Raw genomic sequence first — 27,386 nt, forward strand, 5'->3', positions numbered from 1 at the left:
TATCAGGAGACAACCATCTCCAATGAGTGCAAATCTAACCATCTTGACATTCAATGGCATTATCGTCACCGAATCACAGCCCACTTGGTCAGCATCCCAACCATCATCTAAAATGCCCATAACTTCCACCACTAACAGTGGCAGTAGTGTATTCAATATGCACTGCAGAAGCTTGCCAAGTCTCTGACAGGAGTGTCCACTCCTACAACTTCTACCATCCAAGGACAAAATGCACAGGACCACCACCAGCAAGTTCCCCTCCCAGCCACACACCACCATGACTGGGAACTATAACGCTGTTCTTTCACTGTCACTGGGGTAAAGAAGCCGCTTTCCAACAGGACTTTGGGTGTACCTACGCCACATGAACTGCAGAGTTTACCACCACCTTCAAGAGCAATTAAGGACGAGCAATAAATGCTGGTCTTTTGTATCCAAATAAATAATTTTAAAATATGGCCAGTTTGACTAACAGAAATAAAGTCTCCAAATTCACCTCCAATAGTTCAAATCAAAACAGGAGACATTTCTTGTGATTGTTACTAACTGGGTAACCATAGATAATTTCACACGTTCACACTCATTGTTAATATATTAGTAATGCTTGGTGCAGAGATTTAAAAAGTACCCCCAGTATTAAGTCTAGCTTGAGTGCATCAATCCTTAAATATTATATTTCCACTCATGTCCTTGTTGCCCTTACAGAATTCGCAACAACTACTTTTCTCTGGATTTGATTACGATGCAAACACACAATTAGCTTCCCAAAATCAACACTCATTTGCTAACCCACATAAACTCTGCACAATGGGTCACTGTCTGTGCGGAGTCTGCACATTCTCCCCATGTCTGCATGGGTTTCCTCCCACAGTCCAAAGGTGTGCGGGTTAGATTAATTGGCCATGCCTAATTAATCCTAGTGTCAGGTGCATTAGCAGGATAAATATGAAGAGTTATAGGAATAGGGCCTGAGAGGGAGTGTGGTTGGTGCAGACCCAATGGGCTGAATGGCCTCCTTCTGCACTATAAGATTACACGTACAAGGAACAAGCCAAATCAGAATGAGCAAGGTTCTGGTCAGATCTCTACAACATGAAGCTTAGCGCGGTACTGGGTTATTAATAGTTTCTGCCACTAAAGGTTTTGAGTATAAACTTCTGCTGGCTGTAAGGGGCAAATATGAATTAAATGTGACGGTTCTCATATTGGAGATTGCAGGACTGCACAGCAGGAAAGTACTAATTGTTTAACACCAATTAGTGTTTTATTTAAAACACTATGCTTGAGATCGTGGTTCAAGTACAAATCAGGGAGAAGTTACATTGAGCACTAATTTTTCCGAGCTTGATCGGGCTAATGACATTTACATGAATACAATGAGCAAGTTAAGTCAATTGATAAAATGGCGCGCTCACCTTTTTCCAACTGAATGGATGGGGGGGGATGGCAAGCAACTGTAACTCTGGGCTACAAGGAAACAGTAGCTGTGAAAGCTGCAGAACAAATCCACACTCATTCAACTAATGCTAATGTGAACTAGTCTCTGGAGCATGCAGGACAAAAACAGGTGGTGATGCCCTGTTCCATGGCCCCCACTCTCTCTGGACAATACCTGCCCACCACAGACTATGAGGGTCTTAAACAAATGAACCAAAAGACCCTGGTGACATTTAAAAATGGATTTGCATTACATCTTCTGCACTTCAGACAACCAGCACAATCTTCACTGGAACCCAAGAAAGGCAGCACCACACCCCCGCCACAACGGAGACAGAGCTTTTGAACAAGAATGTGACCATCTGGACCAGCACCTGTTCACGTTGGAAAATCCGTGAGACCACAGCAATTACTATTCTGCAGTGGGCAGAAATAAACTTCACGGTATTCAGAACTCTTTGAGTGTGGAAGTTTCCCCTTTTATTATTACAGAAAGTGTTCCACAGACATTTTAAATCAGCAGTCATTTTGCTTTAATTGATTCAGAAATCAACAGATAGCATGGTCAACATTGATTTCACTGTACAACTCGCATCTTGATGCACACTGTACTCAGCTAGTGCAATATCAGGAAGGCAAGTGCTTCACCTGGAAGTAAAAGTTACATAGAACATACAACATAGAACATTACAGCGCAGAACAGGCCCTTCGGCCCACGATGTTGCGCCGACCAGTTACAAAACAATGACCCACTAACCTAAACCAATCCCTTCTCGTCCATAAACCTATCCACGGATCTCTTAAACGCCCCCAAACTAGGCGCATTTACAACTGCAGCAGGCAGGGCATTCCAATCCCTCACCACCCAGAAGCATGCAGCTCTATAAATGATTGCACATTGTGTATATATAGTTTAAGGGTCCAAAGTCTGTGTTGCTTGGTTTCAAATCCAAGTCTTCCTGTGAAACACTGGCAATTCCTCGATCAGGGAGATTAATGCCATTCAGGAAAGTACTTTCCTGTCCCTCCCCCACACAGTGCCTCAGAAGGTAGGGCACCTCAGAAGTTGTTCAAATAAAAGGCTAGTTTCATAACAGAGGAGTGTTACCCAATCTGAAATGCAGCAAGGTGGAGCTGTAGCCAAGGTTGCAAAGTTTAATTGTTTGGAGGAGGGGTTTAGGCAATTATTAAATCGTTTGGTAAAAGGAAATTCGAATCTTGGCATGTGTGTGGGCTTCAGGTCAGAGGTCAAACACGATCCAGTGCTCCTTTGGCTCTGCAACAGCAGCACAAACTACTGGAGAAATTTTAATGTCCTACAATCAAATGGGAGTTATATTGACTGGGACAGAGTTGTCTGGTCTTGGCAGAGAAAAAGGTCCAGTTAAATATTGAAAACTCATTCAAAATGTTCTTTCTATCTAACAATGTTCCAAATAGTTAGACAGGGAATGGTATTAAACAAGGTGTCCTGAAGTGATCTTGAACGCCACTCCGTTCTCATTGAAAAGAAAACCTGTTGCAAAGCACAAAGTCAGAGCCAACTCCACCCCAACAATTCGGCAGCTCAACGTGATGGTCCTCCATTTTTGCAGGGCATTAGGGTTTGGGAAAATTATTGACGCTTTGCCCAAATCCTAAAACTATTATTTTGAAAACAGCATGCAGAAAATCCAATCAGAAAACGATCTGATTGTTGGGAGTACCAGATTATTGCCACATATATTCAGAACTGACGCAAGATCAGTGTGTAAGGCAGGGAGGGGAAAGATCATGCAAATGGATTCTTCCTCTCCAACCAATGTAAAATCTTTCTGCCCATTACTCAGCATATTTAGCTTACTGCCTTTGCTCCATCACACAGCTATCTCTGCTCACAACCAGTGTCCCAGCCATCACCTATTTCTACTTTTTTGGAGAAAGACGGGTAGTCAAATTAGATCATCCCCTATTTATCTGTGTTCCAAGTACTTAACCATACAATGCTCTTCACCCGTGCATCTTACACAATTAACTTACCATTACCCATCCCAAATGGTGGATCTAATTGTGCAGATCAAGAAAATGATAAACCTCAAGCCTAAGTTGGCCCCCAACTCCAAAGTGGGAATGAACAAATGTGCAAACACACTTTAATAAGCATGGTCCAACCATACTTCTATATAGGTTTAACACAACTTGTTTGTCTTTTAATTCCATTTACCTGAAAACGAATCTCAAGTGCTATTTGCTATCTTGAGAATGATGAGTTACTGCGAAATCATCATCCTGGCACAGATTTGCCTTTCTTCCCCATTTTACTTGTTAAAAAAACTATTGGAACAACCATTCCCTGTTTTCTTCCCCCGCCAAGCCTCGTTTCTCCATTTCCCCTCCACAGACAAAGGCAATGATTTCTGACAACACAGCTCCTGTGGGATTCCCCATCACCAAGCTAATCGTGAAACAGCAGGCGGGATTTTACAGCCTTGCTGATCCCAAAACCGTGAAATCCCACCAGAGGTCAACGGATTTTCCCATCGTCCGCCCTCAACCGCTCCGATTGCCGTGGCTGGGGGGACAGTAAAATTCCGGCAAGGGTCCCTCCCTGCAAATCCATTCTGCAAACACCTAGCACACAAAACCCAAGTCAAATGGAACTATCAGACATTACCTTACTATCTAATCACCTCCACCCACTGTTGCTTTGAGTGCTCCATGTGTTAAAAGTTCTTAAAAATGTACATTGTGCACAGCAAGGACACAATTTGACTGTCAAAAATCAGCCAAGCAATAAAATAACATATCACTTATTTCAGAAAGTATCCTTTGAGGGATGAATGTTGGCCAGACCAGGAAAATTACCCTGCTCTTCAAAATCATGATGCCAGCATTGCACTGAGGTAAGCACAGGAAGAAGCCTCACAACACCAGGATAAAGTCCAACAGGTTTAGTTGGCAGCTAAGTTTTCAGAGCGCTGCTCCTTCACGAGGCGAGTGAGGACTTGTGCTCACAAACAGGGCATATACAGACACAAATTCAATTTACAAGATAACGCTTGGAACACAAGTCTCCACAGGCAAAGTACAAACAATGTGAGTGGAGAGAGGGCCAAGCACAAGTTAAAGAGGCGTGTGTTGTCTCCAGCCAGGACTTTTAGTGAGATTTTGCAAGCCCAGTCAAGTCATGGGGGTTACAGGTAGTGTGACATGAACCCCCAACATCCTGGTTGAGGCCATCCTCATGTGTGCGGAATTTGGCTATCAGTTCCTGCTCAGCGATTCTGCATTGTCGTGTGTCGCGAAGGCCGCCTTGGAGAAATCTTACTTCACGATCAGAGGTTGGAAGCCCATGATTGCTGAAATGTTCCCCGACTGGAAGGGAACACACCTGCCTGGTGATTGTCAAGGATGTTCATTCATCTGTTGTCGTAGCGTCTGCATGGTCTCCTCAATGTACCATGCCTCGGGACATCCTTTCCTGCAGCATATCAGGTAGACAATGTTGGCCAAGTCGCAAGAATACATACCATGGACCTGGTGGGTGGTGTTCTCACATGAGATGATGGCATCCATGTCGATGATCTGGCACGTCTTGCTGTGGCAGGTTTGTGTGGGTTGACATGGGATAAGACAGATCATCCACTGCTTTCCCAGAGCAGAGAAGGTATGACATCTTCTCCTGAGCCTTCAACATGTCATTGATGAAGACGAACATCTCGCCAAGGCCAACCCCACACCCCCGAGTTCTTGCCTTCAAACAGCCGCACAACCTCAAACAGACCATTGTCCGCAACAAACTATCCAGCCTTCAGAAGAACAGTGACCACGACACCACACAATCCTGCCACAGCAACTTTTCCAAGACATGTTGGATCATCGACACGGATGCCATCATCTCACATGAGAACACCATACCCCAAGTACAAGGTACATACTCTTGCGACTCGGCCAATGTGTCTCTCATTATTTTATAGGCCTCTATATGATCATCCCCCAAGTCTCCTACCTCCAGGGAAAAGAGTTTCAGGTAGTGGCACTGAGGCTAAAACCAGATCAGCCATGACCTTAGTGAATGCCAGACCAGGCTCGAGAGGCCAGATGACCTACTCCTAATTTGCATCTTCATATGTTCAATCTCCAATAAAAAAAAGGGAATATAAGCCAAATTTATACAAGCCACCATATAAAATACAGCTGGTGGATCAATCTCTGATCACGAACAGCTCCAAGATATTCAGCATTCCTCAAATCACCGCGTTCTAATGCCTCCCAGGATCCACGTTCAATGCCACATGTCTCATAAGAACATAAGAAATAGGAGCAGGAGTAGGCCATCCAGCCCTTCGAGCCTGCCCCGCCATTCAATAAGATCATGGCTGATCTGTCACTGACATCTTTCACCCTTCAGCAGCACCAGCTCACTTTCTTGCAAAATTACCCTGCTCCACAGTTCCAATTCATCTCACTTTAACAACAGAGAATTCCTATCCTTAAGGCATCAAGGACCGTACACTCCAAATCCTGGAATACCAGTGCTGCTCTGCATCCTTCTTTCATTTCACTTTCCATCCAACCCACCCTTCTTCAAATTTCATCCCTTTTCATTATTTTCTCAAACTTTTCCGTCTCTGACCCTGAGCTATTGGACCTCAGTTTGTTCAGGTGTGGCATAGAGAAATGGAGTTTGGCACAATATTAAAGTAGTCTGCCATTTCCTTCACCTCCCTGCCCACTCTTTCATCCAGAAGTCTTCCCCTATTTCCCCAGTCTTCACAGAGCAGATCCCCTCCCCCATTTGCAGCCCTCCCTCTAGTCTTACTCACTAAATAATTTCCTCTTTAATGGTCAATGTGATATTTCTATTTCAATGCACTGTGACCTGTATTTGGCCTCCCACACTGTCCAGCAAACTCAGCAAAAGCTTGAGAAATAGGAACTCATCCTTTGATTCAGCATCTTAAGACCTTCTGGGCTGACTCATTTCAACTATTTCAGACAATAAGTGCTGTTCCTTCCCCAACCTCAAAAAGGATAGCATACACCAGTAATAAATCTGCCAATCCCCTCCACCCCAACAATTCTTTACCACAGAATTTGCTTAAAATAGACAGCCAACTCAATTTCTCTCACAACAGCTACTTGTTGGTTATAAATGTCAATTTAAACTACTGCCCCATCTCCAACCTCATATTCTGATCCAAAGATCTCTAAAATCGGGGCCAATCATACACTTAAACCCAGTCCCATCAGATTAGGTTTCTGCCCTTGCTATAGCACCAATATAGCTCTTACTACTTTAATATATCTAATATATATTATTTAATATATCACAGTGATAGATATCCTGTGCAACTGCGATAAAGGTAAACTATCCTTCCTGATTCTCCTTGATCTGCCTGCAGCCTTTGGCCTGGCTAACTACACATCCGCCTCCAACACTTCTTCATCCAGCTCATAGAATCATACAACATAGAAGAAGCCCTTTGCCCATTTAGTCTGCACCAACACATTAGAAAGACCAGAACTCCCACCCAATCCCATCAGCCAACATTTGGCCCATATGCCTGAATATTATGTTGTGTCAAGTGCTCATCCTGATACTTTTTAAAGGATGTGAGGCAACCCGCCTCCACTACCCTCTCAGGCAGCACATTCCAGGCTATCACCACCCTCTGGGTAAGAAAGTTTTTCCGCACATTCCCCCTAAACCTCCTGCGTCTCACCTTAAACCTATGCCCCCTTGTGACTGACCCTTCAATTAAGGGGAATAGCTGCTCCTTAACTGCTCTATCCATACCTCTCAATCTTGTACACCTCAAATCAGGTCACCCCTCAGTCTTCTCTGTTTTAATAAAAACAATCCAAACCTACCCAAACTCTCTTTATAACTTAAATGTTCCGTCCCAGGCAACATCCTGGTGAATCTCCTCTGCACCCCCTCCAATGCAATCAGACCCTTCTGATACTGTGGTGACCAGAACTGCACACAGTACTTCAGCTGTGGCCTCACCAAAGTTCGACACAACTCCAACATGCTTTCCCTGCTTTTGTATTCTATGCCTCGAGCAACAAAGGCAAGTATCCCATATGCCTTTTTCACCACTACTTTCAGAGAGATCTGTGGACAAACAAGCCAAGGTTCCTTTGTTCCACAGAACTTCCGAGTATCTTGTCATTCATTGAATTATTTCTTGTGCAATTACTCCTTCCAAAGTGTATCACTCACACTCTTCAGTGTTAAATTCCATCTGCCACTTATCTGCTCATTTAAATATTCCAATTGATATCTTGCATTCCAAGACACTGTCTCACTTTTAACCACCTGTCCTATCTTTGTGTCATCCTGAAAAACTTACTAATCCTATACCCCACATGGTCAATATCATTTATATAAATGACTAACAATAGGGGACCCAACACAGATCCCTGTGGTACGCCACTGGACACTGGCTTCCACTCATTATCACTAAGCAGCCTTCTACCATCATCTTCTGTCTTCTACAACCAAACCAATTTTGAATCCACTTCATCGGATTACTCCGCATCTCACATGAGTTTATCTTCTTTAAAAGTCCCCCCTTGTGGGACCCTGTCAAAGGCTTTACTGAAATCCAAATAAACTATCTCGACTACACTACCCTCGTCTACAGACCTGGTCACCTCCCCAGAAAATTCAATCAAGTTTGTTAGGCATGACCTCCCTCTGACAAAGCCATGCTGACTATTCCTGATCAAGCTTTGCCTCGCCAAGTGGAGACAGATGCTCTCATTCAGAAGTTTCTCAAATAGTTTCCCTACCAGTGACGTGAGACTCACTGGTCTGTAGTTCCCTAGTTTATCCGGCTGGGAGGAATTACAATCGTCTGGTTCAACCCTCATCTATCCAATCGTGACCAGAGCATTACCTGCAGTGGTTACTTGGCCCCTCTCATTACTCACCTACAAGATTCCAGACTGAGGCATCATTCAGAAACACAACATGTAGAGACAACAACCCACCATTATGCCTCTCGTTCTCCCACACCATCTCAAAATTGTCTGACATATAGTATAGCTTGGGCAAAACTCTCTAAATATTAGGAAGGCCAAAGTGTTGTTTCCAGACCCCACCCCAACTCTATTCCATAACCACAGACTCCACTCTTTCCGTGACAATTAGCTCAGGTTCAAACAGACAGTTTGGCAACTTTGATGTCATATCTAACGCAATGATGAACTTTTGACCATATATCTCTGCCACAGTGGTTAGCACTGCTGCCTTTCAGTTCCAGGGACCCAGATTCAAATCTGGCCTTTAGTGACCGTGTGGAGTTTGCACTCTCTCTGGTGTCTGCGTGGTTTCCTTCGGGTACTCCAGTTTTTCCCACAGTCCGAAAATGTACAGGTTTGGTGCTTTGGCCATTATAAGTTGTCCCTTAAGTGTCCCAAGATGTATAGGTTAGATGGATTAGCCATGGGAACTGTGGGGTTATGGGGACAGGAGAAGGGAAGATACTGCTAAGATATACTCTGTCAGAGAAGTCGATGCAAACTCAGTGGGCGATTCATGATTAATAAGCTCTCATTACCATCTCCATCATATCACTCAACTCCACCCATCCATCTGTACCTTCTTTCCTTTTGCCTTATGTTCCCACTGAATGGTATGCTTTGTCTGTACAGCATGGAAGAAACAATACCTATCATTGTATACCAATACATGTGAAAATATTAAATCAAATCAAACTTATCCACTCCTGAAACACTCATCTACATCTTGATTACTTCTAGATTGACTATTCTAATGCCCTCTTACTTGCTTTTCCATTTTTGCCCTCAATTGAGGTCATCAAAACCTCTGCTGGCAATAGTCTTAAGTTACACACACCCAATCTTCCACTGTGGTCACTGACCTACAATGGCTCCCAGTTAAGCAAACACCTCAAAGGCCTCTCTGCCCACCTTTCACCCCCACAGTCCCCAACGCCACTCGCAATCTGTTTCGGCCCGCAACCCTTCGAGATCTGTGTTTCTCCAATTCTGGTCCCTTGAAAACCCCAAATATAAATCACTCCATCGCTGCTGATCATACCTTCAGCAACCAAGGGCTAAAGATGTGGAATTCTCTCCTTGACCCTGGTCACCTCTCTTAGGGACACTCCTTAAAGCCTGTTTCATCAACTCCAACATTTCCTTACGTGACTCAGTGTCAAATTTTGTTTGATTATGCACCCGTGAAGTGTCTCAAGACATTTTAACATGTGAAAGGTTGTTGTTGTTGTTATTAAGCCCTGATATCAGCCTAGTGAATCTGCCTGGGCCAATACATCCTTTCTGAGGTGCGGTATCCTTGCGAGAAACAGTACTCCCAATTCTGGATGAAGGCTCTACAACTGAAGCATAATTTGGTTGCTTCCGAATCCTCTTAGCAGAAGTGCAGGCTAATTAAATCTTCATTCAAATGAATCAATGCCCTGTCCTCTTACCACAGAGCGCTTGGAGTTAACTTTGTAAACCACAGACCGTCAGCTGCAATGCTAATTGAAAACACAAGACGGGTTTCCAGATTTTAAACAAAGGTCTCAAAGACAGGATGCAGCAGAAACAAATACTGCACATCCAATGCTCAAAACATGCAGCTTCTACACTGCAGACACTAGTTCTGTGGGGTTAATTCTATCAGATGCCACCTCTCAGCCATGGAATGTGGTCCAGTCACTTTAAGGATACTTACGTCAGATAATTACGATTTTGATTTGAGAGGAATGGGAAAGAGCTTACAAGTTCAAAACGTAAGGAATAGAGATCTCAACAAGCATGGTCAGAACAATGCACTAATTTCTGACGTCATTACTGAGACTACAAGTTCAGCATGGATACTGAACAGTGAAATAAAAAGGAGCATACTTCAGATGCTTAACAGCAAGTGTGCTGCTCTGCCTGGAATTCCAAACACACTGCAGTTTATATTGTTCACAGATTTTAAAATCAGCACTATTACTCCCAACAGAACTTTAAACACTGCTGGCCAGAGATCAAATTCCTCCAGCTCAAGTTGTCTGAGTGGGAGGATCCAACCACCTGCCTGTTGCAACCTGCTTTCCCATTGTTTAACAAGCATTTAGCTCCAGCCAAAAGGAAAAAAATACAAGAGTTTTGCTTGCAGTTTGTTCACTCACCAGAAGCCGATACTTCAGGGTCATTCTCCTCATCAGGACCTGGGCCCTCCTTGGGGGCTCCTTCATCGTCCACTGGCAGAACAGTGAAGTTGGTCGGCATTTTTACACCATGTGTGTGGGCTGCTGTGACTCGGCTCAACTAACTTGCTGTTTTAATTCTATTGCTGGGATCTCTAACCATGTGACCTGTTCCCTTATATGGAAACCACCACACTCCACCCATCCTTGGCTGAACACTGTACTGATTCATGTCATTACTTCAGGTATCTTGGTTTTGTTGTCTAAACTGAAGTAAATAAGTTTACAGGTCTGCAACTGGGCCAGGCCTGAGGCAAATGTTGAATCTCAGTACCCTAGCCCACCAAATGGATTGCAAAGCACACTTTTTTTTTGGTTTAAAAAAAACATTTTTTTTAAAAAACATTGATAAATTGTGCCTTCTCGCTCTAATTATCCTGACCAATTTCAAAGCACCAAATAACGACACTCTTCCATTCCTACTTTTGAGAGAAACACCATCTTAAGATGAAGGAATGAAAGGAGCCGAAAACATATCTCACAGGTCATTAAACGCGAGGAATTCAGCAAGAATCTTAATGGTCTTTGTTTATTTGAGAAGGATGCTCAAGAGACCAACTGAGTCTGGATAAAATCAGCAAAAGGGCTGTTCTTTTGGGAAATTTCAGGCAGCATTCTTAGAGCAGGAGCTTTAACATATCGCCAGTGGATGATGAAGGAACCCCAAAGGAGGGCCCAAATCCTGATGAGGGCAACAACCCTCAAATATCGGCTTCTGGTGAACGAACAAGCTGCAAACAAACCTCTCAGGCAGCGCAGTGGTTAGGACTGCTGCCTCACAGTGCCAGGGACGCAGGTTCGATTCCCGGCTTGGGTCACCGTCTGTGCAGACTCCACACGTTCTCCCAGTGTCTGGGTGGGGTTCCTCCAGTTTCCTCCCACAGTCCAAAAAAAAACGTGCTGGTTAGGTGCACTGGCCATGCTAAATTCTTCCTCAGTGTACCCGAAACAGGTGCCAGCGTGTGTCAACGAGGGGATTTTCACAGCAACTTCATTGCAGTGTTAACGTAAGCCTACTTGTGACTAATAAAAGTTACTTTTTACCATTTGAGAAAACAAATATTCCAAGTGTCGGAACTAATTACGTATCACCGGTGAGTCAAGGTACAGCAATTCAGTTTATTAGCATTGTGGTCACAAATCTTTACATTGTACAACACACCTCTCCCCCCACCCAGCTGCCCACAGCCTATCCCCCCACCCAAACCAGCCACCTGACACTCCTAATAGTTCCCAGAACTAAAGAGATGCAGCAGATTGATTTTTTTTTTTAAAATTGCCTTCAGAGAAAATTAGACTGAGAGACGGTGGGGAAAAGAGAGGGAAAAATGTGGGCAAGGGCAGTGGTGGGTAAGGGAGTGGAGAAAGTCAAAAGGGAAGAGAGAGTGATGAAAGGGAAATAAAGATCAGAAGGGGATAGAATTGCCAACCCTCCCAGAATGTCCTGGAGTCCAGCATTCAAGAGTAATCTCCTGGATTCCTGCTGCAAAAAAAAATCACTGCAACACAGGACTGTTTACTTTCCAATTAACGTGGGGAAACAACATACTTTGGAATCAATTTCAAGTGACCAGTGGTGTAGTTACAGAGCCGTAGAATATTACAGCACAGAAAGAGGCCTTTCAGCCCACTGTGTCTGCACCAGCCATCAGGCACCTATCTATCCTCATCCCATTTTCCAACACTCGGTCCGTAAGTCTTGTATGCTTTCAAGCAATCATCTAAATGCTTCTTAAAATGTCGAGGGTTCTCGCCTCTACTACATTTTCAGGCAGTCAGTTCCAGATTCCCATTACCCCCAGGTAAAGAGGTTTTCCCTCAAATCCCCTGCTTCTTACCTTATATCTATGCCCCCTGTTACTGACCCCTCTACAAAAAAAAGACTTCCTATCTATGCTGTGTAGCTCATAATTTTCTACGGGTAAATCAGGTCCCTGTTCCCCCCTGTCTTCTCCACGGTCAGGAAAACAACCCCAGCCTAAGCAGTCTCTCCAATTCTCCAGCTCAGACAACATCCTGGTGAATCTCTTCTGCACTCTTTCCAACAAAATCATACCCTTCTTATCATGTGGTGACCAGAATTGCACATGGTACTCTAGCTCTGGCCTAACAGGTATTTATTAAAGCTCCCTACTCAAAAATGAAGAAGTAACAATGGCAGATTATAGAATCCCTACATTGCAGAAGGAGGTCGTCATTCGGCCCACCGAGTCTGCGCCGATCACAATCCCACCCAGGCCCTATCCCCATAACCCCACATATTTACCCTGCTAGTCCCCTGACACTAAGTGACAATTTTAGCATGGCCCAAGCAACCTAATCTGCCTATCTTTGGACTGTGGGAGGAAACCGGAGCACCCGTGAGGAAACCCACGCAGACACGGGGAGAACATGCAAACTCTGCACAATTACCCGAGCGAGGAATTGAACCCAGGTCCTTGGCACTGTGAGGCAGTTGTGCTAACCACTGTGCCACCCCATCATGTGATGAAAGGTCCTAGAATACATCTACGTACAGTTGACAACCCGAGGAGGGAGACAGGGAAACAAGAAAGGCAAGAAAAAGAAATGGAGGGAGAGAAGAACGAGACAAGAAAAAAAAAACACGAAATACAGAAAACTGCATTTACATCTCTTATTTGACTTTCAAATCTTCATGATGCCTAAAGAGGTCGAAAAGAATATTTTGGAAGAATGGCCAGCAACACAAATAAGCACAGTCAATCTGCCCAGAGCCAGAACTTATCAGCAATGATCTAAGTGACCAATTAACCAGTTATTGACACTTTAGCTGAAAACGCAAACTTATTCAAGATTTGCTTTATTTGCCATCAGGCGACTTCGCACAACTGAAATTGGCATTAAAGCATTGCCTAAGAGCAACATAGCTCAAGTTCAAATAGACAGTGAGTTGAGCAAAAGAACTTATGGAATTAGTCAAACAACGTTAATGCACCAAGTCTCACACTGCTGGAAGCCTGAGGAAGAGCAACAAGAAATCACAGCTGGAGACTTCAAAGAACAAGGTGGTGTCAGGAATATTCAGCTGTGACATTTGAAATTAGTGTTGACATGTCACCTATTTGGCTCTCTGAACTACAGCATGCAAGTGGACTTTGTGTCACAGTAATATAAAACCATTGAAATCCGGTTTTGTGAATACTGCTACTCAAGGGCAACGGGGACTTGAGAATAAAACCAAGAATGGAGAAGAATTTGGTCTTCAAGTAGAAGGCGATGGTTATTCAACTGAGGAGTAAAACAATGTCAGTGGTGAGGGTGCTGGTTAAACTGAATAGATTGCCCCAGAGACTGATAATAGGATCTGGGTTGCTTGGATACTGGTGTCACTAACAAGGCTGATGTCAATTGCCCATCCCTTGCTGCCTGTGAACAGATGGTGGTGGATAAGCCACTGCATTAGAATAGTAAAAGGGATTCCAACAGGCGTGCAAGGTTGAGAATTCAAGAATTTAGACTCAGCAACAATGGAGGAACGATGATATATGTACAGCCTGGTACAGTGCTTTAATATTGTTAAAACAAATATGCTAAGATTTTTGTCTTGCACCCATCAGGACAGATTACCAAAATTAAGGGAACACATCTAACAAGCAGAGTCAACTTGCCAACCAGTCCTCTCTTCCCATGCAAATTATTGCTCCCTTTACTGTTGGTGACATTGTGATCTGACCTGATGAGTGCAAGATGAAAAGTTTAGGCAGCAGATGCCCTTTTTCAGCAATGATTCATGTCCAAATTGATTTGGTGTTCCAACGCTTGCAGTGCTCATCCTTCTAGATAGTGGACGCTGTGGGTTTGGAAGGTTGAGCCATACATCCCGCAGGTTCACACGGCAGTCTGTGTGCCACCAGAGGACAGATTACCAAATGGGCTGCCAGTCAAATGGATTGCTTTGGATGGCAAGCTTCTCAAGTGCTGCTGAATATAACAATCACAAGACACAGTGGGCATATTTCCCATTTGCCACCTGAGCATAAAACTGGCATTGTGTACTAGGTCCCCTGCTTTTATGATTTGGAAGTAAATGTAGGGAGAATGATCAAGAGGTTTACAGATGATACAACAATTGAGTGGCATGGTGGCACTGTGGACAGCACAGTGGTTGGCACTGTTGTCTCACAGCACCAAAAACCCAGGTTCAATTCTGGCCTCCACTTGCGTGTGGAGTCAGCACATTCTCCAAGTGCCTGTGTGCGTTTTCTCCCACAGTCCAAAGAAGTGCAGGTTAGATGGATTGGCCATGATAAATTGCCTCTTAGTGTCCCAAGATGTGCAGGTTAGGGGAATTAGCCATGGTAAATGTGTGGGGTTGCGAGGATAGGGTAGGCTACTCTGTCAGAGAGTTGGTGCAGACTTGATTGGCCAAAGGGCCTCCTTTTGCACTGTAGGGGTTCTACGATTCTATAAATTGGCCACATGGTTGATAGCCAAGAGGATTAGTCATGGAAGGTAATAACAGACTGCTCAGATGGGCAGTGAAAAATGGAATTCAAACCAGACAAATGTGAGATGATGCATTTGGAGAGGTCAAAGGATACTGTAGAGGAAGTGAGGAATCTTGGAACGAATGTCCACAGCTCCCTAAAGGTAGCAGCACAGGCTGATGAGAAGTGTACTGACCACAGGAAATGTTAAATTGCTGGGCAAAGCAGATCCCAGAGGGAAACTTGACTGACGAACCATAACCCTTTTTTTCTTGCATTCCAAAAATGAGAAGAAATGGACTAAGCTCAGCAGCACTAAACCACTTTTGGGATTTTAAAAATTAAAAAGAAAGAAATAGAAGCATACAAAATTACAGTCCGCCCGAGAAACTACAAAAGGTCGTGAATGTAGCCCAATCCATCACGCAAACCAGCCTACCATCCATTGACTGTCTACACTTCCCACTGCCTCGGAAAAGCAGCCAGCATAATCAAGGACCCCACGCACCTTGGACATTCTCTCTTCCACCAGGAAGAAAAGATACAAAGCCTGAGGTCACATACCAACACTGCTGCCATCACTTTTGAATAGACCTACCTTGCACTAAATTGATCTTCCTCTACACCCTAGCTATGGCTGTAACACTACATTCTGCACTCTCTCATTTCCTTCTCGATGAACGGTACACTTTGTCTGTACAGCGCGCAAGAAACAATACTTTTCATTATATACTAATACACGTGACAATATCAAATCAAATCACACAGTTAAAATAGTCTTAAACATCTCTCCCAAAAACCTATTTAGTCAGACCCATAAGGAAACACCGTCCAGTAGACATTTTAACTAAAAAACTCAAGTAATAGTACCCAAGGCCAAACTGCTGTTGCTGTAATAAATGTAAGCCACACAAACTTCTCAACCTCTTCCACTCTTGCTGTGAAAATCCAAGAAACATCAGAAACAGAATGGCTTTCCGAAACCCAAGACTTTCTGGTTTTCCAAATGACTAATTCAGAATCCACACCTTCTTTCAGCAGGAAGCTGTCTCCAGGATGTCTTCCGTACACACAGCCGACCCCAAATTAACCTTAACACCTCCTTAAATATCCTTTCATCTATGATTCCATTGTCCTCAGCCTTTCCTGGACTCAGTTTTGCCAAAGTACAAAAACCTTTCACGTTTTCCTGTGGCCCTCACTTTAAAAAGGTCAAATAAAATTTGTTTACTGGTGAAACCCTTAAAGTTGCAAATGTTCCTTGCCCTTCTTTGAAATTTAATAGCTGAACACCCAATTCCCTACCTATCTCATAAATATAAATGTCTAAACTCTCTTAAATTATGGTTTCATTACAAATATTTGCTTTTAACACCTCTACTCCTTTTTAATCACTCAATTCTCCAGGCAAACTGCAATAACACTGAAGGCAACACACTGTGGCTTCAAGTCATAAAGAATTTATCATCAGCAATATTTATATATGTACAATCAAGGATCTGACAGAACTACAATACATACCTACTCTCTTTTCCTGCCCAACTCCAACCGAGGTTCCTCCCTGACCCAGGACATGAGTCTTTACACCCAACTTGCTCAACTCCCTGCACTGCCTCTCCATTGGGTCCAGTTCAATCACATGGCCCTCTGGGATCCCCTCTTAAAGGGGCCATGCATCCACACTCCTTTCCCCCGCCCCCTCCCCCCCAAACTTAAACAAAGGAATGTCATTAAACATAGGCATGCACAACTCAAGGCATCAGGGACATCTCAGGAAAAACTCAGTCAAGAGACTTTCGAATCCTTGAGGAATGTCATGACTATGATCTTTGGTGAGTGAAGAATCCAGGCAGGCTGTTGCAAAAGGCAAACTCATTAATCCTGAGTTTATTCATTTGTACAGTAAGTAGTCTCACAACATCAAGTTAAAGACCAACAGGTTTATTTGGTAGCACAAGCTTTCGGAGCCTTGCCCTTTCATCAGGTGAGTGATGTCACAAGTAAGGTTTACATTAACACTGCAAGGAAGTTACTGTGAAATTCACCTAGTCGCCACATTCCAGCACGTGTTCAGATCAATGCACCTAACCAGCATGTCTTTAAGATTGTGGGGGGGGAAACTGGAGCAAACCCATGCAGACACAGGGAGAACGTGCAAACTCCACACAGACGGTGACCCAAGTCAGGAATCGAACCCGGTTCCCTGGCATTGTGAGGCAGCACTGTTAACCACTGTGCCATCCTGCCACCCCAAGGGTCAAGGTCTTCCTCAGTAACTATTATCTTCTCAGCTACAGAAACCGCTGATTGCCCTGGTTCCAGATTTACAACATTGTAAATTGTGGTTGGTGCAGATTCAATGGGCCAAATGGCCTCCTTCTGCACTGTAGGGATTCTGTGATTTAACAGGGATCCTGTATCAGCATCTGATGAACCCGATTCTATTTGAGATGTCTGTTGATTCCCTATATCAGGCCCCAACTCTCTTTCTCAAACAAGCCACTTTTTTTTTACACGGCTGTCTTATACTTCTACAACGGGAAGTCATGGTTTTCTCCCTGGGAAATTTGTCTCACATCCACCCTCCCCATCAAATCTAGAAATTCTAAATCCAGACGTATCCATAAACAGCTTCCATTAATGACTCAGCCAGCATATCCAGTGGTCGCATTTGACATGGTATCATAGGACAACAAGAAACTTGCCAAACTATGAATAATGGCCCATTAACTTGCTTTTTCATTGAGAATTGAATGTTTGTACAACTCTTTCCACGATCTCGTTGGAAGCTGGTACGGTGCTGACCAAATATGGTGAAATGCATGGCAAAATTCCACTTCAACTTGTCAATGGTGGCTGTAACCATTGCAGATTTCATTAATTGGACATCCAACCATTTGAAATACACGTCAACCAAGATGAGAAACATATGTTCCATGAACAAACCTGCAAAATCTGTGTGTAGCTTTGACCGCGGCACATCCAGCCGCCCCCAAGGATGCATATTCACTGATGGCGGCAATGCCTGCTGGGTTTGACAACTTGCGCATTGGTTGACCATTTTTTCAATTTCTTTATTGATGCCCAGGCACCAAATGTGACTCCGGCCAAGTGCTTTCATCCTACTTTGCCCTTGGTGTGGGTTGTGCAATTCCTGTAATAGAAGCCTTTGCCCCTGGGCTGGCACAATAACACGAAGCCCCGCAATGACATGCCATCCTCACATGTTACCTCCATCCTGCGCTGCTGTTAAGGTTCAAGTTGCTCTGACTCATCATACTGCCATCTTTGCAACACCATCTTCTTGGCTTTTGATAATACTGGGTCCCTTCTGGTTCAAGATTTTATACAATTCACTGAGACCAGCGAAGTCTCTAGAAAGTGCAGTGCCAACACTATTTGGTACTAGTGTTGAAGTGTCTGTGGCAGAGGTTAAGTGGCTAACTGCATCCACATTCGACACTTGCATCCCTGGTTGATGCTGGAATGAGTAGCTGTATGCAGCTAGTCATACAGTCCGTCTCTGTACCCTTGTAGGGGTAACTGGTGGCACTGATTTATCCTCTTGGAATAAACGCAACAATGGCTTGTGATCTGATACTATGATGAAATGTTGACTACATGATGGAACTTCTCCACTACAAAACTTCCTTTGTCTATCTGAGAATATGTTTTCTCAGCATCTGATAAAGGTTCTTGACACAAATGCAATTGCTCTTTCTACTCCATCTGACATCTGGTGGGACCAGATTGCTCCCACCCCATATGGTGATGCATCACAGGTAACTACCGATGGTTTGTTTGGATCAAACAACATCAACAACTGTAAGACCTGATTTTGGTCAATGCTTTTCTTTGTGCTTATCCCTATTTCCAACACTGATGCTTTTATAAACAGTTGAAGTGGGGCCAAGATTATAGACAAATTTAGTAAGAATCTACCATAATAATTCTTCATTCCTAGGAATGATTTTAACCCCAATAAGGCTGAAGCACTTCCTTAATGGCTTTAATTTCTGTAAGCCTTGTGCGTCTACCCTGAAACACAATAAGTAACTTCATCTGCCTGGAAAATGCATTTCTCATGTTTCACAAAGATGCCTGCGTCTTTAAATCTACTCAAAACTTCCTCCAAGTTTGACCTTTGTTCCTCAGGCGAGGTTCCTATAATCAAGATGTCATTTAGATACACAACTATGTTAGGAATATTCTGTAATAAATTTTCCATCATATGCTGGGAAATAGCAGAGCCAATCAATGATATTCCACTGGTATAATCTACCATGTACTGTGGGTGTTGGTCGCAACCAACCTCAGAATCCTCATCCAACTTCAGCAGGCGTGACTGAGATCTAATTTGGTGTACTTGGACTGCATGGTGGCACAGCAGTTAGCACTGCCGTTTCACAGCACAGGGACCAGGGTTCAATTCCGGCTTTGGATCACTGTATGTGTGGAGTTTGCACAAACTCCCCATGTCTGCATGCATTTCCCCCGGGTGCTCTGGTTTCCTCCCACATTCTAAAGATGTGCAGGTTAGGTTGATTGGCTGTGTTAAATTGCCGCTTAGTCTCCAGGGAAATTTGCAGAGTAAATAGTGGGGTGATGGGAATAGGGACTGGGTGGGATTGTCGTCAGCGCAGGCTTGATGGGCCAATTGGCCTCTTTCTGCACTGTAGCAATTTTATGACTCTACTTCAGGCTCCCTGCTAATTTGTGTCGCAGTCCTCAGTTCTAGGAATAAGATATCGATGACTAACTGTTAATAATCCCCACAGATTCTTACCATCCAATCCAGTTTGAGAATAGGGATTATAGGTGCAGCCTAAATCAGAGAAATGTACAGCTTTTACGATAGCTAAAGCTTCCAATCTCCCAAGTTCCACTTCAACCTTATGATGTAATGCATAAGGCACTGGACGGGCCCAAAAGAATTTTGTGGTTGTCTCTGGATTCAAATAAATTAGCCCCTTTTATTCATCCCAGTTCCTTTTGAAAAGCTTCAAAGTATTTGCACAATAATTCTTGAAAACCTCCGTCATGAAGGTTTAATATTTCCAACCAACCTAAATTTTATCTGCTTAAGCCAATCTTGACCCATGAGGCAAGGTCTGTGACCCTCAATTATTAGGGCAGGTAATCCAGCGGTTTGGTTTCTGTAGGATACAGCAACTGTTACTGATCCTACTGTTTCCAATGTCCCTCCTCTATAAGTAGACAATATGGCTCCTGACTATCAAAATGCCTACTCCCTTATGACTGTGGTAATAGCTCCTGTGTCAACTTCCATTTTAAGAGATCGGCTGTTTACTATCAAGGTTCTCTCTATAGGAGACACCTTACTTAGCTGGAGTTGGCTTAAGATTACAACTCGGGTCCTTTGACCAGTTTTTTTGTGGAGTCGAACTAACCATTGCTTTTTGTTTTTGCATGTCTGTCCTGACTGCTTCATTCTGCACCATGCTTGTAAATGACCCTTCCTTTTACATCAGTAACAGACATAATTTCTGCACCAGCGAGATTCTTGGATGCGCTCTCCCCCACATCTGAAACAAACATCCACCCCTTGTGTTTTTGCACCCTCAGTCGGAATGTTCCTTGCAGTAGGTGTTTCCCATCATGAATGATTTATCTCATTGGGCACACCTTGTAACTTGCTTACACCCTGCTTCAACACATTCAACAAGTTCCCCAAAACAATAAGGCCGTTGCAAAATAATTTGATTTTGTGATGTTGGTTGAGGGATAAGTAGTGACCAGAACCCCAGGGAGAATTCCTCTGCTCTTAATTCAATAGGATTTATTAACATTCAAATATCTCATTCAAAAAGACAACTCCTTCTTCTAACAGGATAGCTTACATTTTGTGCTCAAATCCCATAACCCTGTCATTTTGGGGGTGAGAGATTCAATGGAGTTGGAAAGATCATTTCATTGATTTGAGATTTATCTGATTCTCTTCATCCTCTCCTTTATTCTGCGGCGACACAGTGGCTAGCAGTGCTGCTTCACAGTGCCAGGGACCCGAGTTCGATTCGTGGCTTGTGTAGAGTTTGCACATTCTCCCCATGTCTGTGTGGGTTTCCTCCGCGTGCTCCAGTTTCCTCTCACAGACCAAAGATATGCGGGTTAGGTAGACTGGCTATGTTAAATTGCCCCTTAGTGTCAGGGGGGCTAGCCAGGGTAAATACATGGGGTTATGGGGCTAGGGTCTGGGCGGGATTGCGGTCAGTGTAGGCCAAATGGCCTCCTTCTGCACTGTAGGGACTCTATGATTGTCGACCAAGGAATATCGCTCTATTGTTCAGTTCTGATGAATCAGAATCTTACAGAGCAGAAGGAGACCATTTGGCCCACCAAGTCCGCACCGGCCACAATCCCACAACCCCATGCATTTACCCCAGTTAGACTGCCTGACACCGAAGGGCAATTTAGCATGGCCAATCCACCTAACCCACACATCTTTGGACTGTGGGAGGAAACCTGTGCAGACGCAGAGAGAAAACGTGCAAACTCCACACAGACAGTGACCCAAGCCGGGATTTGAACCTGGGTTCCTGGTGCCATGAGGCAGCAGTGCTAACTACTCTGCCATCAAATCGCCTCCATTTTTATAACACTTGTAAGTGTTTTCATTTTAGATGCTCATAAGCCTGCTATCCTTTCCTCCTACATTTGTTTTTATGCCAAATATAACTTTCATAGAAAGTGACATGTTCAGAAAGGAACAATATTTTCAAATCCAGCGATGATGTTCTCCTTTTAGGCTGCTGTCTGATTTTGTACTGGATGCCACAAAAGGAAGATGGTATCTGTCATACTGTGCAGCAGTTGGCACCATCGCCCAACTCTTGCTGAGGTCAATGCTGGAAACAAAGTTGTGTAATTCCCTAGCAAGATAAAAATAATCTCAGCAGGCAACTGGTATCGTTCGTGCCAGTTACAGAGCAGTACCGACAGTGCAGGAAATGGGAGACGCATCCATGTGGAGGATGAAATTAAAGATGCATGCAGAACAAAAAAGGAGGGAAAAAAAATACAAAAGCCAGTGCATAAACTGCCCCCCTTCTGAGCTTTCCTTTGCCTATTACCAGACTCCATTTAATAATCTCTCTTATAAAAGCTCCATCAAAACCTTGCTCATTATGGGGTGGGCAATAAGTGCTGGCCAACCGCGATGCCCATGTCCCACGGATTAATACAAAAAATGTTGTAACGGAAATTAAACAGACAATAAACAGAGCGGCGCATTTGAGAAAAATATTTCCCACTTATCACCTTCACGTGTTCTAACCCTCGGAGGGTGACGGATAAATGACCTTGGTAAAATCTCATGTACAATACACTGAACAGATCTGGCCACCTCACGCAAACTGGAAGATAGATATCCCAAGAAAGTAAAGCAGCAGAATTAACATGGGTTTTATAAAGTCTTTGGCTATCATGGTAGCCTTCGGGATGGGCCCTTTTTACTCTAGAAAAGTGAGGAGATCTGTTTTTTGAAGTAATTACGATTGAAAAGACTGGACTGTGTATTACTGGATATATTATTTAAACTACACAGCAGCAGGTCTGTTCCCAGCTTACTTCATTCTCAGCCTGTCAACATGCTCCTTTCTCACTCACATATCTAACCAGCTTCTCCTTAAACGCACCAATAATCTTAACCATGTGTGATAGTTCCACATTCTCACTGCTCCCCAAGTAAGAAAACTTGCCCTGAATTCATGGAATCTCTACAATACAGAAGGAGTCATTTGGCCCATCAAGTCTATACCAACCACAATCCCACCCAGACCTTATTCCCATAACCCCACACATTTACCCTGCTAATCCCCCTGACACTAGGGTCAATTTTAGCATGGCCAATCAACCTAACCCGCACATCTTTGAACTGTGGGAGGAAACCAGAGCATCCAAAGGAAACGCACATAGACATGGCAAGAAAATGCAAACTCCGCACAGATGGTGACCCAAGTTCAGAATTGAACCTGGGTCCCTGGCGCTGTGAGGCAGCAGTGCTAACTAGTGTGCCACCGTGCTGCCCCGATTACTGATTTATTAGTGACTATTTGTGACCTCGAGTTTTGGACACCTCCACAAATGCAAACCTCTCCTTTACCCCTACTCAAATGAACCACTTTAAAAGATCTCCGATCAACATCTTTGGTCATCTGCCCTATCTCCTTATAACGCTCATTTTGTTTTATAAGACCTCTGAAGTACTGGGGGACATTTTATCACGTGAAAGGCTATTTAAATACAAGTTGTAATGGCATCCATTGCTCAGTCTCATAAAATCATAGAATCCTGACAGAACAGAAAGAGGCAATTCAGCCCATTGAGTCTGTACTGACCACATCCTACCCAGGCCCCTGTCCCATTCATTTACCCAGCTAATCCCCCTGACACTAGGGTTAATTTAGCATGGATACTCAACCTAACCCGCACATCTTTGGACTGTGGGAAAAAACCCACGCAGACATGGGGAGAATATGCAAACTCCACACAGACAGTGACCCGAGGCCAGAATTGAACCTGGGTCCCTGGTGCTGTGAGGCAGCAGTGCTAACCACTGTGCTACCATGTTGCCCAACTGATCAGCAATTTCCTCTTGTGTGGTCACTTTCACAACTGCTCTGCGCACAAGTATCATTTTCAATATTACAAGAATGGAAACTATGTTCCACCATTTGAAGTTGAAAGGCTCTCTGTTTGATAGAGGGTGGAAGGATTTCCCATTGAGGGTGCCAACACTGATTAATGGCATTGGTGGAAGTTTCATCATATGACATTCTGACCACGATCATTAGTGTTAGTTTACCTTCAAGGCTGAGTTTGCAGTATTTGAGTATATTTGTTTATGATTTCAGGCCAGCTGCTATTGTACAAGGCGTTCCAAGGCTGACTTTCAGCATGCAAAGAGGGGAAAACTGAGATATTACAGCACACTAAGAACCCTCAGGCGTCCCAGTCCAAAGATGTGCTGGTTAGGTTGACTGGCCATGCTAAATTGCCCCTTGGTATCAGGGGGGCTAGCAGCGTAAATAATTGGGGTCAAGGGAATAGGATCTGGGTGGGATCGTCATCAGTGCAGGCTCAATGGGCCGAATGGCCTCCTTCTGCACTGTAGGGATTCTTAGAGCTGGTGCTCGCCACCTGGTAACTTCCAGCACCTTGTGTTGCTTCAATCCAGATATTAAGAAGAAAAGGGAAGGGGATAAATATTATTCCGTACCTGAATAGCCACAAAAAAGATTCCGCAGACCTTTTCTTTTCCCTCATTGGTTCTTCTACTTTAATAATTTCCACTCCATGTTGTTGCTCCTATCCTTACAAATAATGATGACACCATCCCATCCCTGCATGAGCCCAAACTCCCAGACTCTACCTTCTGCTCCCTATTCTCTATCCCCCTCAACTGACGACATTTTAGCAATACCCATTCAAACCCAGGACAAAATGTTAACAGACAGCTCCAGATCTCCAGTCCTCTTTCAAAAGCTTTTTTTGTGATTGTGGCTCTCTGAAAGCGACATTGTAGAATCCCTACAGTGCAGAAGGCAGCCATTCGGCCCATCGAGTTTGCACTAACCACAATCCCACCCAGACCCGATCCTCATAACCCCACATATTCACCCTGCTAGCCCCCCTGACATTAAGGGGCAATTTAGCATGGCCAATCACCTAACCTACTCATCTTTGGAGTGTGGGAGCAAACCAGAGCATTCGGAGGAAACTCACAAAGACATGGGGAGAGCATGCAAACTCCACACAGACAGTGACCCAAACCAGGAATTGGGTAGAGGAGGATATGGGCTATATGTGGGCAATTGGGATAGCTTAGCGGTTAAAAACTGGGCGGCATGGACAATTTGGGCCAAAGGGCCGGTTTCAATGCTGTAAACCTCTATGAAAAACAAGACCCTGGTGCTGTGAAGCAACAGCGCTAACCACTGTGCCACCCTAATGAAGTTCGTGTGAAAATGAACTAGTCGTCACACTCCGGCGCCTGTTCAAGTATATTGAGAGAATAAAGCATGGCATTTCATCCAGTGTCAATGTATTGTGACAGGATATATTATCATTTGCATTTCTATAGAAAATTCAAACATCTCCCAGGAGGTTCAAGGCAGCACTGAGGAAATGAGCACCCTATTTTGCATACATACCTGTCATTCAGAAGTGTGGATCCCTATGCCTGGTTCAATTTCCAGATTTTGTGGGATGCGCATTTTACACGACATCAGAGAAACCACTCTATAACCATTTTACACAGCATCAGAGAAACCACTCTATAGCCCAGGGCTAGGTCTGTAAAAGCATTCAAACTCCAAAATGGAGTTGTTTCTCTGCCACTGCGGACTCTGGCTAGAGATCCTCATTCCGCAAAAGCTGTTTTTAAACTGAGGCCATCATATGCCTAACCTCTTGTGTCTGTGTTTGGTCTTGCAAATCGATTTTGCGCTTTGATAGTTGCCTGGTTTTCAATTTGCATTTGCCCATTGTTTCAAGGTGCAACTTGTATCCATTATAATGCAAGAAATTTGGGACTGTCACTAAGTGTTGTTTATTTTCCCAGGTATCCAATCATCCAAATTTAATTGTATACGTTAGCACCTCTGTTCTGTTTTTCTTAGTTTCTTTGAGTGTTTGTGGATGCATGTAGGCTAGTGGGTTTATCATCTCCCTCCTATCCATCTTAAAAATATTAAATATTTGTTTAGTCTCACAAGTAGGGTTACATTAACACTGCAATGAAGTTACTGTGAAAATGTCCAATTTATTCACCTAATGCAACGTCCAATTTCTTATTCTTTCCGGTAAAAACTGAAATAACATCAATATTTTTGTCATCTCATAGAGTTCACCTTGTGCATTCCTTTTGTTATTGATCCATTGTCAAAGAAAATAAAGAAATGTTATATTGTTCTTCTGAATAATATCACCTTATGTACCGGGCAACAGGCTATTGGGGTTATTTGTGTGATCAATGGAATGAAAGACAGATGATGGCAAGACTCTAAAATAACAGTAAGAAGTTTTTTGATATGTTAATGAACCAAGAGGATCTTAAATCAGAATTTTACATATGGCAATAATAACAGGAGTAGTTTTAAAGTGCATTATTCTTGATCAAAAAAAAACGCAAGTAAATGCAAGTGAAGATCGGATGAGTTGATAGCCCATGAGCCACAGCAAAGAAATGCATTTCATCCATTCTAGGAAGAAAGTATTTGAGGAGACTGGCTGAGATAATGGAGAGATCAAAAGGGAAATAAATTACTAAGGAAATACTGAAGTCTCGGAGGCAGGGAAAGAGGTGGGGGGTGGGGAGAGGGGTGGGGCTGTTTAGAAGTCCTGGAAGAGTGTGATCAAAGTGAGGCCTCGAGAACCAGTTACTGTCAGCCTCAGAGTACGCACCAAGAAAAAAAATGGCACTGTGATAAACGTTACTGAAATTCTATCAACTTTAAAATGTATAAAGGTATTTGCTAAACAGAAAGGGGAGGCTCTGCAGAAGGGTCAATGGACTCAAAATGTTTCGTCTCTTCATAGATGCTGCCAGACCTTCTGAGTTTATCAAGCATTTTCTGTTTTTATTTTGGATTTTCAGCTTTTGGAGCGATTTGCTTTGAGAGAAGGTTAGCATTAAGGATAGTTTAAATTAAGATCTTTTGGAACTATTTCATGCACTGTTTACTATATGGAGCCATTCTTGTGTTTTAAGTGTAATTTTGTTCTTTTCCCTTAATGTTGTAATAAACATTTACTTTATTGTAAAATCACGGCACGTGGTCAGGGTCATCATTTCCAGGTTTCACAACCCTTCCTCATACTACACAAATTGTAAAGACTGTTTTGTCAGATGTTTCAAAATTCTCTTTGGGATTTGGGAAGCTTGACATTTATCGTCACCAATGCCATATCAGTGTGGATAAAAGAAATTCTTTATTATTTCACGCAGCAATTCCACTTCATCTTAGCAATTGTATTGGTTTATTTCTTTCTTCATCCATTTGTGTTTCATGACAAGTTGGTTTGTTTGAGTTCTCTTCTTTAGCAGGATATGTTTCTCTTCAATGTTGAGAAAACTTCCCACTGTTACATTATAAATTTTCCAGTTTATTCTCATTGAATGTCATAGAAATTAGATTTATGTCACCAGGCCTTAATTTTTGCATAGTAAATGTGGCCTTCACTGTGAGCATGCAAAGGCATAGAGTCATAGAATCCCTACAGTGCAGAAGGAGGCCATTCAGCCCATTGAGTCTGCACCGAC

General features: G+C 43.4%; 1 protein-coding gene across 3 annotated transcripts in view; it reads right to left on the minus strand.

The window, feature by feature from the left end:
* LOC145352844 (solute carrier family 12 member 7-like) overlaps positions 1-27,386 on the minus strand; it is a 222,292-nt gene that overhangs the window by 144,046 nt on the left and 50,860 nt on the right. Inside the window, exon 1 of one of the 3 annotated variants that reach the window (XM_080203177.1) lies at positions 10,578-10,733. The exons of the other annotated variants lie outside the window; for them this stretch is intronic. Within the exon in view, the coding sequence (XP_080059303.1) occupies positions 10,578-10,677 (100 nt within the window). The 5' untranslated portion in view covers positions 10,678-10,733. Of the gene's footprint in view, positions 1-10,577; positions 10,734-27,386 lie in introns of those variants that run through there. 3 annotated transcript variants of the gene reach the window in all.

Source organism: Carcharhinus amblyrhynchos, chromosome 2 (assembly GCF_965287045.1).
Source record: "Carcharhinus amblyrhynchos chromosome 2, sCarAmb.v2.hapA, whole genome shotgun sequence".
In the NCBI taxonomy this organism is placed as follows: Eukaryota; Metazoa; Chordata; class Chondrichthyes; order Carcharhiniformes; family Carcharhinidae; genus Carcharhinus; species Carcharhinus amblyrhynchos.